This window comes from Pteropus medius, unplaced genomic scaffold (assembly GCF_902729225.1).
Source record: "Pteropus medius unplaced genomic scaffold, Ma_sr-lr_union100, whole genome shotgun sequence".
Lineage (NCBI taxonomy): Eukaryota > Metazoa > Chordata > Mammalia > Chiroptera > Pteropodidae > Pteropus > Pteropus medius.
The window spans coordinates 19,270,947-19,290,141 of record NW_024350319.1 but is presented as its reverse complement, the minus strand read 5'-3'; the positions used below and the strand labels follow the sequence as shown (position 1 = coordinate 19,290,141).

The 19,195-nt window shown below is 38.9% G+C and overlaps 1 protein-coding gene across 13 annotated transcripts in view; it reads left to right on the top strand.

The window, feature by feature from the left end:
- Positions 1–3,980: 3,980 nt before the first annotated feature.
- The window catches only part of KYAT3 (kynurenine aminotransferase 3), a 47,778-nt gene continuing 32,563 nt past the window's right edge, over positions 3,981–19,195 (top strand). For 3 of the 13 annotated variants that reach the window (XM_039838760.1, XM_039838765.1, XM_039838770.1), the window contains exons 1-2: positions 3,981–4,114; positions 9,299–9,396. In XM_039838760.1, coding sequence (XP_039694694.1) covers positions 9,355–9,396 — 42 coding nt within the window. In that variant the 5' untranslated portion in view covers positions 3,981–4,114; positions 9,299–9,354. Of the gene's footprint in view, positions 4,115–8,722; positions 8,812–9,298; positions 9,401–17,066; positions 17,072–19,195 lie in introns of those variants that run through there. The other 10 variants (XM_039838769.1, XM_039838766.1, XM_039838768.1 and 7 more) reach the window with 7 other exon arrangements.

The window sequence follows — 19,195 nt, the reverse complement described above, 5'->3', positions numbered from 1 at the left end:
AATAACTTGCCCAAAATCATACGGCTAGAAAATTGCAGAGCTGGGATATGAACCACCAGTTAGTCTGGCTTACCTACCATACTATACTGCCTTCTCTCTGCTATATTTCAGAATATTTTTAGTCTTTGTATAAGGAAATGGAAAAAGCTTTATCTATATAAGGGAGATACTGTCTTTTTTTCAGAAAACAAATCAGTAGAAGACATAAGGAAAATATACCTATTAGCTCTTAATTCCAAGGAGTCACTTATATTTCTCTTTTAAATACCAACCTGAGTATAAAAAATTAACACAAGTCTTGCCATATGAATAAAGCATTCAAATGCCCAGCATTTGGTCATTCCATTATTTAATGAACATGTGTGTAACAACAATAACAACAGATGGCAAATCAAACACATTTACATTCTCTCTCTCTATTTTTTCTCTACTTCTTAAAATAAGAATAAGAAGATTCTTTTAAGCCCCATGAGAACGAAAACAATAAGAGGAATGACAGTGGCAACAAAATTACAGAAGTTAGAAAGCCATTGGACAGGTGGTAACTGATAACAGATTTAAATAAGCTAAATCCTAGACCAGTCATGAATAAAGCTTTTTTAGCTTTATTCGTGAACTCTCCAAAGGTTCAGGATTAAATACAGGAGAATCCTTTAAAGGTCTAAGAAACAAGCAGATCTCCAGATCCCCACCCCTGGTCCGCCATAGTCCCACCAATTTGCCCCGCTTTATCTCAGCAAGAGATTAGTAGTAGTTTATACTCTGGGGAAGGTAAACAGAGAGCATCTATAATAGGAGAAATCAAGCACAGCTGATGGTGGAGGGACAATGCTAAAATAAAAGAAATGAGTGAATATCACTATAATGAATGTGGAGATCTTTAGCCCTCCTTCTGCCACCACCCTAGTCCCAGCCAAACTCATCATCTCTAATTCTAACAACCTCCTAACAGATCTTCCTACTTCTACTCTTGCCTACCCGCAAGTCTCATTTCCAAGGCAACTAGAGTATGTTTTTAAAATTTTATTAATTATACATTATTCTTCTGCTTATCAATGGGTTGGCTGGGTTGGCTGCTTTGGAAAAAAAATCTAAACCCCTGTCTGTTGTCTTCAAAACTCTGCATGACTTAGCCCCTATCTTCCTGTCCACCCTAATATGGAAGCATTTTCTCCCTGGATCACTACGTTTTAGACATGCTGGTCTCTCTTACTCCTTGAACATGTCAAGTTTGTTTCCATATAAGGGCCCTTCCAATTGCTATTTTCCTTTCCAGAATCATTTTTTGCAAGGTTGCTTCTTCATCATTCCATCATTCAATTCTGGCTTCAAACATCAGCTCCTCTAAAAAGGGCTTTCTTGACCATCCTATTCAAACTGACTGCTGTCTCCACTCAACATTGCTTCTTTCATAGCACTTATCACCCTCTGAAGTCATATGTATATATTTAATTATCTATTGTCTGTTTCTCCCTCTGCAAGTTTTAACACACACACACTTTCTCTGCCTCATTTTCCCCAGTAGCCTCAGCACCTATGTACTCAAGTCATATTTGTTCAACATGAGAAAAAGAAAAGCAGCACCTGTCATTGGGAACTGAGCTAACACCTTTACGCCTTCAGTGTTGTTAAGAACTAGCCACTGTGTGTCCTATAAAACATAACAACCTGACAGAACACCGACATCAGACAAAGTCACTCTGTGATACTGATGAAGTAGACAACAAACGAGATCACTTCATAATCTTGCCTAAACAGACAAAAACAAAGTCACTTTGCAAACTATAAAAATACCAAACTTCCTCCTCTCCCAGGTAGTGAAATTGCTGCTTCTTTACCAATCAGATCTAGCCTTTCAATTTTTCTCCCTTCATCTATATAAGCTGTACTATGATACCCAATCTTGGAATTACCTCTACATCCTGACAGCATCCCAAACAGAATGAATTTCCATTTTACTGAACCCTGTCCCGAAATCACCAAATATAAGCCTAAACTTTATAATAAGTCATTCCTAACACTCTTATTGAAATGACCCATGATTCCCCAAGGTGTGTGTTCTCCCTCATTGCAATGAGTAATAAACCCAACTTTCTGACTACAGGTATATTCCCGGTGATCTTTCGGCCTGAGATTATTGACTAATGAATGCCCTCCATGTTACCAAAGAGATCTGTCTGCCTGCATGCATCTAAGTCCAATGAGATACATCCAGGTTTTGCAGCAAAGAAAGTAAAGGTTTATTTTAGAGAGTTGCAAGCCCAGGAGATGCAGATCTGGCCCCCTGATGGCCTCTAGGGGACAGGTTAAAATAGGGGGAGACTCATTAGTCATGTAAACTAAGAAAGTTGGTGTCATGGGTGCTACCGATTGGTTGGGGCTGGGGAAACTGATTATCGTGTCTGGTTCTGGAGTCGGCCATGGTATCACCCAGTCTGGTCTCAGGGGAAGGTGGTCAGCGGAGCTGTTCTGCCTCCATAGGCCTGGGGCTGAAACGCACCTGAAGCTAAGATAGTTATCTTTAGTTTAACTGAAACTTATTGTTCTTGTGATCAATAGACCTGAGGCTTTATTCTTAAAAAGTTCTGTCCTAAGGCTTAATGAGTAAGGGAGTTATCATACTAAGGTGGATGGATAAGGAAGGAAAAAGAAAATGAGTCATAATGCTATTATATTAGGCAAAGCCTGGTTGAATCAGAAAAAAAAAAAAGCTATATTAAATAAATGAAGTTTGTGTCACACTCACAACAGCTCACAATCCAAGGGGTGATTATAGTATACAATTTCTCCATTCGCCTTATCATACATAGTCCTTGTATCTAGGTGAACGATATATTCCTTCAACCGAAGATTATATGCTCTTTCCCCTAGGTCTGATTGACACTGTCACTGCCATTCCCACTCTATCTATTCTCTCATCTTCTTAAAATAGGAGCAGAAGAAAATGTAATTATGAGACTGAATTCTTAACAGAAGCTCTCCTTTTGCTAACACTGCCCTCCCGAAAGGAATTGTGCTGGCTGGAAAATTACTGCCTGGCTATGGCCCATGGGAACATAGGCTATCACCCATGGGAACATAACATTCTAACAATAAGCTTTCTGCTTCTGCACACCTGACAGGTAGTGAATAGGAGAAAAACAGACCTTTGTGTTTAAGACAGAATGAGGAATGGGATTTAGGGCTTAAAAACCCTGTACCTCTACATTTCAGGGCTGCTTAATTTGGGGTCTGCGTACCCCTGGCAAACCCAGCTGGCTGAATAAAGAGCATGTTTCCTATAACTCACTGATTTCTGGTGCTCCGTGTGTCTTTCCGGGGCTGGCGGCTACAACAGAATAACTCACAGTATTCCTATTTCTCTTAGCCAATGTTCCTTATTCATTTTTAAAGTGTTATTTACACTCGTCCTTCAGTCACATCTCTCTTTTGTTCTCAGTTTTGTGACTGAATTCATTTTACTGTTCAGGAATAGAAAGTTCTGCCTTTTCCCCCTCGCCCCCATCACAGGTGATAAATCTTTTTGCACAATTTTTAAGCCTTGCCCTCTCACGCAGCTTTCAACATTATTCCAACTATAACCCTCCTCTAGCCTAAATCCTGTGACCCCATAGCATGCGTTTTCTTCCAAATCAATCCTCCTCCTATAATACGCCCCAAACCAATCAGTTACACATACCCAATTAGAGCCCTGGGTCAAAATTTCACACCCAGTCCCCGGCTATATCCAAGTCCCCGCCCCATCGCACTCCTTTATCCAAACGCGCCTCCATTCCGCAGACCTAATCCGGCCGGCACTTCCACCTGCCCAGTCCAGTCCCCGATCCCGGCTGTCTTCACAGCCAGTAGCGTCTTCAGTCCAGACCCCATAACCAATCCTCGGCCATATTCCGGTGCACCTACAGCCCTGCACCTTTCACCGCCTCCATGCCCACCCCAAGTCCGGTTTCACCCAGTCAGCGATCACGGCCGCGCCCCTCAGCCAATCCACGCTCTGAATCACCCTAGAGTGAGTCCCGCCCAGGCGTTGGCCCCACGTCCGAATCACTTAATCCCAGGCCCCTGATCCCAGGGGGGACTCGAGCTTGAGAGGCAGGGTTGTCGCTTTCGAGAGGTAAGTGGGCGGCGAGGCAGGGCACCCCAGTGCGGAGTGAAGGTTGCGGTGCGGACGTGCGGAGCGGTGCGGAGCGGTGCGGAGCGAGGCCGGGAAGGGGGGAGGTCAGCTGGGCTGCGGTTGCAGGAGCTGCGCGCCAGGCGTAGCTGGGAGGAAGAACCGGGGCTGGATTTGCTTCAAGACTCGGACTCGCCCTCCGGAGCCTTAGTCGCTCGCGCGGGGCTGGGCCTGGATCCCACCCTAGAGGACTGTGGGCGTGGCTGCAGAGCGTCTGCGCTGTAATTAACAGTTTTCTCTGGAAAGGGAATGGCACCGAGGTGCTTGGATTCTGAGATGTGATCCTTGGACCCTGGTCATCGATTGCCACTTTTGCTCTTGATTTTGCATTTCGGGTATTTTGAAAACAACGTGGGAAGGGGTAACACCGACTGCGGTTCATCCATAACCAGAATTTTTAATAAAAAATAAGGCAAAGTATTAACCTGTCACATGAATGAATCTTAGTGAATCTAAAGTTTTTAATAAAAAAAGAAAAGCAGTCCAACCTGTTGCTTTTGGAGTCCAAGCAGCTTTAGGAGTGCGAGCCCCGCACCCGGTACAAAAGTCATTCCTCCTGCGCCCCGGTGCGTGAGCTCCTCCGCTGCTATCGGAGGCTGGAAGTGGGGATGCTTCCTCACGACCACACCTGGCACCAACGGTACAGGTCAACCATTAGAAAATATTTTTCACGTTGTGCCAAAACTCAATTCCTGGCAGCTCACACCAGTCAGCCATATTTCTTCCCTCGAGAATTTATAATCACACGAATCCCATTTTCACAGGACAGCTTTTCAGCAATTTCAGGATCATGTCTCAAGTACTGTGCCGCCTAAATATAGCTAATTTTTTCCACTCTTGCTCCAATGGCATAGCTCTGAGACATACTGTTCCACTGTACTAAACCAGCCAGGACCTTGTTTACTGGCTACGTGTCCTCTGATATGTCACTGAACCTTATAAAGATTCCAGAAGTGAGCTAACAGGTAGAGCATGAAGTGCAAATAATCTTTCCTTTGGTCAGACTCTTAGCACAAGCCTTTTTTATAGTCACCTCAGTTTAAATCTTCCTTGAGCTTGCAGTTAACTTGCATGTTCTGCATTTTGTGAAATTAACTCTTCCTACGTCTCATCCCTGTATGCAGAGTGGCTGTAAGTTGATCATTTAGATTTAAGTCCAGAGCTTCAAACTTTTCACACTTCTTTTTGATGGCCTTGCTTACATTTTAGCTCTGGATTCTGCCCCAGCCATTCACCAGCCTTCTTAGCTTCAGGTCACCCCCAAATCTGCCACACATACCTTCTGTATCTTGATGTTAAACAGTCAGTTCCTATGATAATAGTTTAGTTTTCTTTGGTCATGCATATTTGAATGGGAATTTACCTTGTGTGTAATATGCCATAATCAAGTTTACTAGATCACTCTGATTCACAATTGTTTTTAAAAGATAAACTAGAAAAAATATACAGTGAAAATATTGTTTAGAATTAAAAGCCAGATATCTTTTGATTTTCTCCAACTTTTCAATGACATCTATATTTATTTAGTTAGCTTATTGGTGAACACACCTATGAGATGTTACTTGCATTAGAAAAATGCTGCTTAGAATGTGTTTATATGAAGCGCAGGAAAAATATAGCTGCAGAAGTACTGAATCTGTATCTGTCAGCCTACTTAGATTTTTTTGGAGACATTTTTTTCAGCGAAGCCTTCACAGTTACTTCCACAATGAGATTACCTAGTGAGAGAGTGATGAGTGAGAAGGAAAGAGAGCCCAGATCTGAATATTGAGGAATTCCATCATTTAATGGCAGGCTGGGGAAGAGGTAGAAGGAAAATAAAGGATTGTTGTATGTCAGAAGCCAAGGGAACATGGTGTTTCTGGGAGACAACTCGACCAGCAGTATCTAAAAGTACAGAGAGCTCAAGGAAAGTGAGAATTGCAAAATATGGGTTTAACAATATGAAGGTCAAAATTGACCTGAGCAAGAACTGCCTCTATGGAGTAATGGGTACAAAAGGCAGATTGTTATCAGTTTGAATAGTATAGGTTGAGGAAAAGGAGACAGCTAATACAATGATATCCGTTTTAAAGTTTTGCTTTTGAGATCATCCTTGCCTCCGCTATTTTCAAGTGGCTTTAGCTCAGAATGATCCTTAGCAGCATATTTTGGGGTGGCATAGCTGCAGTCTTTCACCTATAAAATATAGTAGAAATGCTGGAGAATGTGGGAGGCTAACTTGAAACTGATGACCATGAGTTTGTGGTGAAACCAGTTCTATCCTGTGTGACTTTCTCCAGCAGTTAACAGCTTCATGGGCCACAGAAAAAGAAGACACTGTAGTTGCGTTCATCCAGGGCTAGGGTTTTATAAACAGGTGAAAAGATAGACCCAGGTGGGGGCAGGGGGAATAGGACATCGTCAAGAACATTATCGAAGTGGTGGAAGTGGCATCTAAAATAAAAGAAGGCGAGGGCTGATTGGGAAAAGGGGAGACAACCTCCTAGAGAACTTGACGTTACTGAAGAATAGTACTAGTTGGAATGATTAAGCGAATTGAAAGGATTGGTAGTTCATGGGCAAACAGAAAAATGCTTTAATTATTTTGGAGTTACACCAGATGAGATAATGGCAAAATGCAGGGTGCAGCTGTAGGAGAGAATGACTAAGGAGGCATGAAAAAGAAGAGCGATGGACATGAGAATGTCAGTTGTCAGATGCATTATCTCAGAAAACGTTGAAATTACCTGGATTGATCACAGGATTTGGAACTGAGAAATGACAAAATCCTAATGTATGACAGGGAGTTATCAGCAGGTCAAGAGGTAACATCTTGGAGGCGGATGAGGGAAGTAATAGCGTGACAATAGTAAAATGGACAGCAAGCAAGAAGTAAGTGGGACGTGTAAGAACAAAAGCAAACACTGAGGAATACAGAAATGGTATCTTCAAGAAACAGTAAGGTGTGAGTTAAAGCAAGGAGGTACAGGGAATACTGAAAAACATAAAGATGTAACAAAATTTGCTAGTTATGCTGCAGCTATTCCTAAAGATACAGTGGAAAGTTTGGAAAGTGGAAGAAAAATGAAGAACTGGGTCAGTTGCCAGGCAGTACATTGCATTGTGGAGGTTATGTGTTGTCCAAGAGAAGAGAAGGAGAAGATGTGGAATTTAGACTTTGGGATTTCTGGATGAAAACAAGTGGATTTAGTGTCAACTCCTTTAAATATTGAGGCCTTGTGGCAAAGGACACGGTGTACCCATATCCTGGGGTGAAATTTCCCAAGAGCTGCGATCTAAGCTCACACACATGATCAGCCGGTGACTAGTATCTCCTGAGATTACCTTCAGACTAGGGATTCATTAATTCATCTGTTTCAAAACATGGGGAAACCTAGGCTCAACAAGAGCTAGTGACTTATCTGAAGGTAGAAACCTTTTTTAAATATCAAGAACGAGGATTAGAGTCCAGGTATTCTGATTCCTAGTCCTGTATTTCCCCCAGTTTTTCTCAAGAAAGTAGAAGAGATTTCTCTCATTTTTGTATTTGCAAGAAAGTATTTTGCTTATACTTTGCTTAATACCAAAGAAATGAAGTCGAATTTAATTAAATGGATGTTTATTCACTAAAATATATATATGCATATGTGTATACTCCTAAATCAAATAACTTCATATACTAAGTGAAGATCGTTCAGTATAGTGCCTGTCGTTGGGTAATTTTTCTTAAAACTGTCCTTACTGCCTAACCCAGCTAATATTCCTGAACAGAACAACTAGTGACAGGAGAATAGACATGCCTTTATTTAAGAAAACCTAGTCTTTGACTTGAGAGATATAAAACATAAGAGGTAATTATTTACTTTACAGAAGAATCAGTATTTCATAAAAGGACTCATTTGGCTACTGGAATCATTAATTTATCATGTGAATTTATGTATTCATTCACCATTTAACACTTATTTATCGAGTACCTACTATATGCCAGAGACTACAGTGGTGAACTAAACTATCAGGTCCCTGTTCATGGAGTCATAAACATTATAAATTTGTGAATGAGTGACCAGCCACATACACACACACACACACACACACACACGCACGCACACACACACAGCTTTGCAGAGAATTAAAATAGGCTGATGTGATGTGGAATGGCTAAGAGGCTGTCATTTAAGCTGAAATTTTATTAATACAGGATTTTTTAAAGTTTACTTTTTAAGAAACATCCAATATATTATTTTTCATATCTGAAGCTTTCTGTAACCTTAACATTTGGTAAGTTGAAGAGATTCAGAGCTAGCTTCAGGGGTCCCTTTGAATTCTTAGAATCTGTCTCTTTTAAAGTTTGATCAAAGATAAAGAAAATGCCGTCCCTTGATAACAACTTGTGCAGAGTAAAACCTGATGAAAGAGGTCTCTTTGCCTGAATGTTTTTAGAAAGCTGAGTTTTCTTCTACTTCTAAGTGGCAGTATAATAATAGAATTTCATATTGCTTTGATCTATGTACATTTACCCGTGATTGATAATGATTTCCTTACAGAGAGAGAAGTAATTCAGAATGCATGCCTGTTATACAACTGGAATATCTTGAAATGGCTTGCTAGCTGACTATGGAATCATTGAGAGAAGTACCATCTGAGAAAATAACCTGAAAGTCACTCATATATTCTTTATATTTATCAAGGACCTGACATAATCCTTTTCAAACAACTTTCTAAATAACCTGTTTTTAACAACTTTAATTTACTGTTACATGTTGTGCTTTTACTAGTGACTGTTATCCACCAGTAAATTTTGAATAGATTTTATACTGATATATTCTGGATTTGATAGCTACTAGAAATGGAACTTTTACTTAATGCTCTTGACTAAGTTAGAGCCTTACTTTTTGAATTCTTAGTATCCTTACAGATCTTTAGTTTACAATGAAATATGTATAAATTTGTATAAGAGGACTTTCTTAGAATAATTAGAATGATTCTAGTTATAGGGGTTATAGCATAATAAGAAAAGAAAACTCAACTATCAAAACTTTTTATTTATATTTTATATAAGCTTGTGGTCTGTGTGCTAGCTATAACTGTCTGATAGTGACGTATCATATATTCATGCTCTTAAAAATTTTTTATTTTATTCTGTAGCATGTTTTTGGCTCAGAGGAGACTCTTTCCTTGGCAGTAAAGGTAAATTCCTGAAGATGATTTATTCTTCAAAAATCTTCAGACTCTTCACTTCTGCTGTAGGTACTGCTTAATCACTTACAGATAAATTATTTTACATATTCTGTGATATCAAAAAAAAAACAAATTTTAAGGTACTTTACAAATATTTTATTGGAATGAGTATTTCTGTTACATAAGCTAAGTCCTCTCATCAATGGCAAGAACTGACATTCACTGAGCAACTACTTGCCTGTCTGTGTATCTGGCATAGTACTGGGCATTGCGTAGTTACTATCTCATTTTATCTTTACAGAACTTTTCAAGTTATGAATTGTTACATTCCTGTCTTACAAAAGAAAGAGAAAGTGGAGACATAGATAGGTTTAGTAACTTGCTCAAGGTCATACACTTATAAGTGGCATAACCAAGATACCACACTCACCCCTGTGTAGCTCTGGCACTCTAAAGGGTAGGCTCTGCCTATTCAAAATAGGATATTATAGTGACTATAATTGCAGGCCCTGTGGCTTCAAGATTATAGAAAATATGGCGGATTGAGGACCAGATTATGTGACATCATGCAATAGCAAACAAATCTCTTCTTTGTTGCCACCATGACTATCATAACCCGGGATAGATAACTGACCCAGTTTCTTCAAGTCAGTGGCATGAGAAAAAAAGAGGGCAAGAGATGTTTTGGAGGGACTGCTCGGGGATAAAAAGAGGCTTAAGAACCACAACCACCAAAACAATGTGTTGGCCTCGTTTAGAAAGTTAATTCAGTCAATTTTTAAAGACAATCAGAGAAATATGAATCTGTATTGGATATTAGGTGATACCGAGGAATTATTGTTAGGTGTGATAATGAGATCAAAGCCATATAAGAAAATGTCGATACTTTTTAGAGATATATGTCAAATATATAGGGATGAAATGAATCTAGGATTTGCTTTAAATTACTCAGCAATAAAGAATGAAAAGAGGGAAAGATGAAGCAAATGAGCCAAAATCTTGATAATTATTGAATTGGAGTAATGTGTATATGATCGTTTTATATTATGTTGAATCATATGAAATTCTCATAGTTGTAGGTCAAAAATGGGTAAATATTGGCAGTTTCATATTGTTCAACCTAATATTAATCTCAACATTTTTGTAAGTTTGACATTTTCATAAAAACCATCATCAACTTCTTCTTCTACACGTAAGTACTGTGATTTCTACCTCACAAAATGTCTTTAGTTCTGTCTCCTTTTTGTTACCACCACGACTACTTTAGGGTGACCAGATAAAACTGTGGTACTAAATTAAGGCTGTGCGTGCAGAACTATTATCCGCGGAGCCATTAGAATGTATATGCCCAAGAACCATCCTGAGAGAATCTGTAAATCTGTAGTGTATTCTGAATAATCTTTCCAGGTAATTCTAATGTACATCCCAGGTAACACCCACTGGCAATGCTTTATTCAAGTTTATAGGTCACCTGGAATATACCCTTTCCCTACGTTTCCTCAGAGCCTTTGAAGTTAAAATAGTCGCACAGATAAATACCTGTTCTTCTTGCTGTTGGGCAAATAGATAAAGCATACCATGAGTGTTATAAAGGGTAGTAGTGATAAGTTTAAATCAGGAAAGACCTATCAGAACCAGCCCTACTACTTACTGTAAACCTGTTTTCACTAGAAAATCTTTTTCATCCACACCATTCTTAATATCATTGAAAACTTAATGAGGAAGGGAATGTAATGAGGGTTGGGCTACCCTTTATCTGGATCATTTGCTTTTTTGGGAAAAAAAATTATTTTTATTGCTTCTGTAATTTTTTAAAAATAATATTTTAAATGTTAAGGAAAAAATTACTGCTATACAGCAAGAAAAGAACCAAGACAAACCCAGGATGAGAATTGCTATCTGTCCCCTGTTTCAGCACCTAGATCTTAAAGGCATAGAAACTGGGAGATAAAATTTATATTATCCTCTGGTGCCAGAAAGCCAAAGAATGAATTAGTAGATAAGATGGCAGAAACAGAGAGAGATGGATGGGTGAGAAGGAGGGAAAAAAAGAGAGGGCGGTGGGGAGGGAGGGAGGGAGGGAGGAGGGGAGGGGAGGGAGGGAAGGAAGGAAGGAAGGAAGGAAGGAAGGGAAGGAAGGAAGGAACTAAGGAAGGAAGGAAGGAAGGAAAGGAGGGAGAGAGGGGGAGGGAGGGAGGGAAGGAAGGAAGGAAAGAAAGAAAGAGAAAGAAAAGGAAAGGAGGAGGGATGCAGGAAATAGGAAATAAGGAAAGAGAGGGAGGGAGGGAGGATTGTTCTAGAGAGGTCTCATGGAGCACCAACTCCTACTGCCTAATGAGTATCCCCCTTTGTTAGTGTAGTCTTCATTTAAAGTTTAGGCATTCAAATTGCTATTTGTAGCCCATTGGTTTTCTTCTCGCTCCCATTAATAATCTATTGTCTTCTTATCTTCAAAATAGCCTTCCTAAATAGGACTTCTGTGTGCTCAAACGGTGGATACATGTAACACGTTTGTCAAAATCCATAGAAAGTGGAGCACCAAGAGTGAAACCTAATGTAAACCGTGGACATCTGATAATGAAGTATCAGTGTTGGTTCATCAATTGTAATAACAAATGTTAACACTCTGATCGGAGATGTTGGCGGTAGTGGCTGTGTGTATGTGAGAACTCTGTACTTTGTTCTCAGTTTTGCTGTGAACCTAATACTGCTCTAAAAAAGTCTATTTTTTTTTTAAAGAAATTCTAAAATATACATGCCCATCAGAGAAGCACAAAACATTTATTTTATAGCAAATAAGACAAAAACTTTCCCTGATCCTTCAGTCTGCCTTTTGCTAAAGAAATCACAGGCTACTTTTTCACTGTGGAAATTTACTGTACATTTAGTCCATACCCAACCTCTCCTTATTGCTGTGGTGTAAAGTTACTTGTGCTATTTGTATCGAAGAGATTCCTTTCTACTTTCTGAGTCAGCGCAAGTTTTTGAGTATTTGGTAAGTAACAATAACTGTGCTTTTCTACTATAGATTCAGCTCATTTCATCATCATAGCAATTGCACGGGGTAGGCATTCCTTTTCCTTTTTAACAAATGAGGAAACAGTTTCAGAGAGGTCAAGTAACCTGCCTACTGTCACATAGTTAGTAGTTTTGATATTTAATTTTGAACTAAGATCGATCTGGCTTGAAAGCTCTTTGCATTAAACAACCTTGGAAATTTTCATGAGAATATAGGCATATATTACAAGGCACAGAACTTGGCTAGCCTGTGAAGGACTGTGTCTCCTGGGTATAAGTGCCCAGGAGATATTACCTGTCTCTCGGTCTCAAATCCATGAGACTCATTTCCATTAGTTATCCTGATTGGTTTAACCTGACTCTGTCACAGGGAGATGGAAAAGCAAATGTCTGGTAAATAAATATTTGCTGTGCTATCTTTAGCAATGGGATGCAGAGAGGACTTTGATCAAGGGGGCCTTGCTAAGTTCCTTCCCATCACACTTCATATTAAACTATAGTTTTCTATGATGATATCTCCCTTCCTGGAACAGGTCCTCTGCATAAATTCTTTTAGGCATTTTGGGGAAAAGTCAAAGGTTTTTCCTGAGTCTTTTCTTAAAAATAATGAGAATCAGTATCCGAGAAGCATATTTTGGGGTGGCAAACTCTGCTTCCGCTTAACTCCATTTCCTAGTATTCCAGCTATGTGTTTACCTACTCTGTCAGCTCTCAGGGTTAAAGAAACCCTTGTTTCCAATAAACTTCTTTCTCTAAAGGTATTGCTGAAAGGTAATTTTCAGAAAAAGGCAAAGTCATGACTCATACAAATATAAAAATAAACATGTATTAAAGATTTTTGTTTTATTCATATAGTGTGAGAGAACAAAGCAGACATTATATCCAGTTCAAAGGAAAAGTCGAAAAGCACAAATTTATGTGAAATAAAAGAGTTGAATTGCAGATGAAGGCAAAACCAATTTTTCACAGGTTGGAGGGAAGTCAGTCAAAACTCTAGAACCAGAGTTTGCATGCCTATTAATTATCTTCAATTTACAAAGGTGCAAAATATCTCAGACCAATTCTAGCCTGCTAGAGTCAGACCTGTAAGGGTGTGCTATAGCCACTGCATAGGTTTTCATTAAAGTATACATTTTTTTCTACATTATCTATATATTCTCTCTCAAAGAGGATCCAGATTCTGTTTGCATTCATTTTGTCAACAAATATCAAAGGGCTACAACATATCAGGCACAAGTAATTATAAAATAAAGCAACTAAATATATGTTGCTTAAAATTTCCAGTTAAATGTGTGTGCCTTTGAGTTCGTTATAATTGGATTTTCCCCTTGTATGTCTTAAGTTAACTGTCCCTACTTTGCGATTCCACTTCAAAGTTTTCAGTTCTTCCACCATTACAGGAACATTGTTATTTTTCTGTGCCATCTAGTGGCAAAAGAATGTAATTTGTTTGTGTGGTTTTTGTTTTTTAGTTTCTTTCTTTCTTTTCTTTTTTCTCCGAGCGTATAGTCATACCCTGGAAAACATCTAAAATCTGAGATAATTCTGTTAGCCTGCTTGCTTGAGGAGCATTTTGTCCAAAGGAAAAAGAGAACATGTTTCAGAATACCTTCACTACTTTTTTTAATACACTATTTTTAGGTTCATAGCACATTGGAGCAGGAACTACAGATTTCATATATACGCCCTGCCTGCCTCCATGCATAGCCTTCCCCATTATCAGTATCCACTACCACAGTGGTACATTTGTTATAATCAGTAGACTTACATTGACACATCCTTGTCATCCAGTGTCCATAGTTTATATTAGGGTTCACTGTTGGTGTTGTACATTCTGTGCGTTTTGACAAATGTACATGGATATGAATCTCCTTTCTAGTATCATACAGAAATAGTTTCACTGCCCTAAAAATCCTCTTGTCTTCTACCTATTCATTCCTCTTCCCCAAGCCCGGGAAACCACTGATCTTTTTACTGTCTCCATGATTTTGCCTTTAAGCTTCCTCCCATGTCTTTTCTTTGCTCCATAGCTCATTTCTTTATAGCACTGAATAATATTCCATTGTCTGGATGTACCACAGTTTGTTTATCCATTTACTTACTAAAGAATATCTTCCAAGTTTAGGCAGTTATGAATAAAGCTGCTGCAAACATCCGTGGACAGGTTTTTTATGTGGACATGATTTTTCAAATCCTTTGGGTAAATACCAAGAAGAGATTGCTGGGTTGTATTTAAGAGCATCTTTAGTTTTATAGGAAACTATCATGACAGCTTTGTAAAATAGGCTTTTCCAAGGAACAATAAACTGCATCTATTTAGAGTGTAAAACTCAGTAATTAAGATATACATACCATGAAACCACTGCTAAAATCAACCTACAGAACATTCCATTACCCCTAAAAGGTTCTTCATGTTCCTTTGCAGTCCATCCCTCATTCTGTTGACTTGTTCTCCATCGCCACAGACTAGTTTGCTTTTTAAAAAAGTATATAAATGGGATCATGTAGTATGTACTCTTGTTTATGGTTTCTTTCACATGCATAATGATTTTGAAATTCGTGAGTAATTCATTCCTTTTTATTGGTGAGTAGTATCCCATTATATGGATAACTACCATTATTAGTTTATCCATTCACCTACTGATGGACTTTTGGATTGTTTCCAGTTTGTGACTATTGTGAACGAAGCTGTTATGAACACTTATGTATACAAGCCATCGTGTGGACGTAGGTTTTCACTTCTTTTGGATGATCATCTAACAGTGGAATGGCCGGGTTGTGTGATAGATGTATGTTTAATTTTTAAGTAACTGCAAAGCAGTTTTCTAAGGCAGTTGCAACATTTTACATTTCTACCGAGGTTGAAAGAGTTCTAGCTGCCCATGTCCTCACCAACACTCAGTATCCATAATTTTAGCCATCCTGATGGGTATCTAGTGCTACTTCATTATAGTTTAATTTTCATTTCCCTGGTGACTGATGATGTTGAGTATGTTTTATGTGCTTCTTACCCATCCCTCATCTGTGAAATGGCCGTCAGATCTTTTATCCATTTGTAACTGGATTGTTTGCCTTCTTATTAAGTTGCCAAAGTTCTTTATATATTCTGAACAAATCTTTTTTTAGGTCTATGTCTTGTAAATACTCTCTCCTGTTCTGTGGTTCACCTATTTAATAAGAGACATTTGAGCCACTAAATGATATAGGGGAGATAAAAATACAACTTTTTCCTCTGCCCTCCTAGGTTTTCTGGCTGAGGCCCTGCAAATTAGACTGACAGATTAACAAGGGTAAAACAGAGTTTTACTACTACTATTTACTATTAACAGGAGAACGCAATGATGAGTAACTCAAAGGGGATAGTTAGTGATATCCTAAAAAAGAACAATAAATTTGTAGAGAAGTGACAAGACAAAGATTAAGGGGTTTAGGAATGGAAGAGAAAGGTTGTTTTAATAAGACCTATTATGTAGATTCCTCTGGTGCTATTTCGGCTTATAGAATCTAGAATTGTCTCCAAAAACTAAGGACTGTCCTGCCTTTCTTGGTGGTAGAGGGGGCAAGAGGCCGAGAACTTTTCTGGTATCTGTTTCGTCTTGATTTCCTTCAACTAAACATGATCCTTATGTCAAAATAGCATTTTTGGGGGTGGCTTTTACTGATTTCCTACAATGTCATAATAGATTTTATAGATTTTGTTTAAGTCAACCAATAAACATTTTTTGAGTCTTCATTATGTACCACTATACTAAGTGCTTTATGTGATATCTCATTTCATCCTTCTAACTGTCCTATGTTGTAAGAAATATTTTTATCTCCAATTTACCAATAAGGAAATATACCTTTGGAAGAGTTTAATAATTTCTTTAGTCATACTGTTAATGTCTTTAATCACTATTCTGTATGTCCCTAAGCAAAACTATTGTTAATTCAATATATATGTTTTACTGAGAATCTACTATGTGAGTGTAGAGATATAGGTACGCACACAGATATACATATACTTTTTTTTCCCTAGGGAATTTGAAAGATATAAGGAGACAAACTTCAGGTTCTAAAAGAAAACCTGAAAACTGATGTGTATACACATACCATAGAGATTGTGATAAGCAGGAGAGAGGTCTGGGGGAGGATAGGGGAAGAAAAGATTAATTATAACTGAGAACCTGAAAACATTTCTTAGACATTCAATCTAAGATACATTTTATCAGGTGGATTGTGTTTAAATATTAAACAGGTGGATCTATTACTTTCCTTTGGCTGCTGTAACAAATCACTACCAACTTGATGGCTGAATACAACAGAAATTTATTCTCTTATAATTCTGAAGGCCAGAATCCAAAGTTGGATTCTGGGTCAAAATCAAGGTTTCAGCAGGACCACAGAAGTTCCCTCCAGAAGCTCAAGGGGAGAATTTATTGCTTGCTTCTTCCAGCTTCTGGTGGCTGCTGGTATTCCTTGGCTTACGGCCATCTCACTCTAATTTCTTGGGCGGCACCTTCAACTCTCTTTCTGCTCCATCTTCACATTGCCTTCTCTGTGAGCATATAATCTCCCTCTTATAAGTACACCTCGATTAAATTTAGGGCCCACCCGGATAGTCCACAATTCTCTGTCTGTCTCAAGATCCTTCATCAAATTTGCAAGGGTATAAGGGTATATATTTTCATGTAAGGTGATATTCACAAGTTCCAAAGATTAGGATATGATGGCTTTGGAGAGGTCATTTCTGAGCCTGCCACAGTGGGGATTATGAAGATCATATCCAGAGGAGAGAACTTGAATAAAAAGTGTGGTAAACGGAAACTTACTGAATGCAATTAGAGAATGACAAGTGATCCTAAGCTGTTGAATCACTGTATGTGAGGGGATGGCATGGTGGGAGTGAAAGCTGGAAGTAAATTAAGGCCTTGAATTTGAATTTCGTTTCAAAGATTGAGGAGAATCACTGAAGATTTCAGAGCAAGACAGTAGCATACCCTAATCTGTGTTTTAAGTACAGAACTCTGGAGCACTGCAAATGATGGAAAAGATGCAGTATGCCATTGAGGTAATTCAAAATGAGGAAATGTAAAAGAGATAGGATTTCCTTCCTGTGTTCAGAAAATACCTTTGAACACAGTACTTGCCATGCACCATTTTAGATACTGGAGATACAGCACTGAACAAGACATGTTTTGTTTTCTGAATTTTCCATTTTAGTGAGAGAGACATAATTAACAAGGAACAATAAATAATTTCAAATAATAATGAATGTCATAAGAAAATTAAATGGAGAAATATGCAAAAATTCTTGGTAGTACTGGTGGGAGGAGGGGATGGGTAATGTTAGGGCATATAGTTTTAGAAGCCCACTCTGAGGAGGTTCTACTTGAATAGGGAGCATAATGAATTGAATGACATAAAGAGCCAGCCACGTGAAGATCTAGGAGAGGTGCATTCCAGGCAAAGGACACAGTAATAGCAAAGGTTCTTTTATCATTCAGCTCTGCAAAATCTTACCTTATATCAGTAAACATTTCACTCTCACTCATATGTAAACTACAAGTCAATTGTGGCTGTGCTCCAGGCTGCAGCTGTACTCAGTGTGTCTTTATTCCAGAATCCAGGCTACAGGACTAGCCCTTACCTAGACATGATCTTCTCATAGTAGAGAAGGGAAGAACTAGAGGCCGAGCCTGTAGCAGAGACGGTTTGGAAGAAGAGTCAGAGACTGGAAATGTATAACTTACATGGATAAAGGAGAGGAGGGTGGACAATACTTTTTTTCGCCTCCTATCTCCATGGCCTTTCATTGAGTTTCTCAACAATGCTAGCTTTGTAATTTAATAATAGTTACTCTCAGGTCAGTAGATGCAAGCTACAGCCAACTACCAGATTCAGCCTTAAAGCCATCTCCGTGTTCTCAGCTCCTTCCTCTTAAATATCTTTTTCTTATCCTCTTAAGTTTCTTTTTCTAGTCCCTAGAGCAAGAAGTCTTGGAATCGGTCAGGCGTATGCGCCCTTCCTGTAACGTGCAAGTCCACATCTTCTTCCAATGTTCTTGTTACTCCAAGCACCAGACATCCTGCCAGGACCGCAGGCGTCTCTTACAACACGAGACAAACCTTGCAACAGCGTTTAAAGCTTCTCCTGGACGTAGTGTGTCGCATTCACTCACATTCCATTGACCAGAGCACATCACATGGGCAATCTCAAAGTCACTTCTTCTGAAAAGGAGAGATGAATAATTATGTAAAGTAATATAACCTACGACAGATAGGAACACACCCAGAGTATTTAAGGCATAGAAAGAAGGCTTCAATTAGAATAGGGAACCTTGGTCTGTTTTGCTCACTGATATATCCCAAGCAGAAGAGTACCTTGTACATAATAGGTATTCGATAAATATTTATTACATGAGTGGATCAAAGTCAGTATAGTAGAATGTAAGGGAGACATGAGATTGCATTCACTAGAAATCAATGAATTGGCATATAAGAGAAAACTTAATTTTACCCCTGCCTTAGAATTTGGTTTCCAGTCATCTTTTCCCTCTGGCTCTTTGTTCCAGCTATAGAACTTTGAGCTCCAAATCTTCAGCTCTGCTGTAGAGGCAGGGTGTCTACTCCACTCTTCCTATCAGCTTTCCCATGTAGATGGACTCAAATGGACTCTGTGGCCTGAAACCCCTCCTTCCTTCTAAGGACAGTAGTTCCTCCTATTTTTCTGGAAAATGCTCTTTTCCCCATTCCACCCATGGATTTCAACCATGCGGTATATTTATAGAGACATTATCCAGGAGCACTGACAGGTTCTAGGTCGGGGAGCACACTTGTAGGGACCAGGGATTGTGGAGTCAGGCCT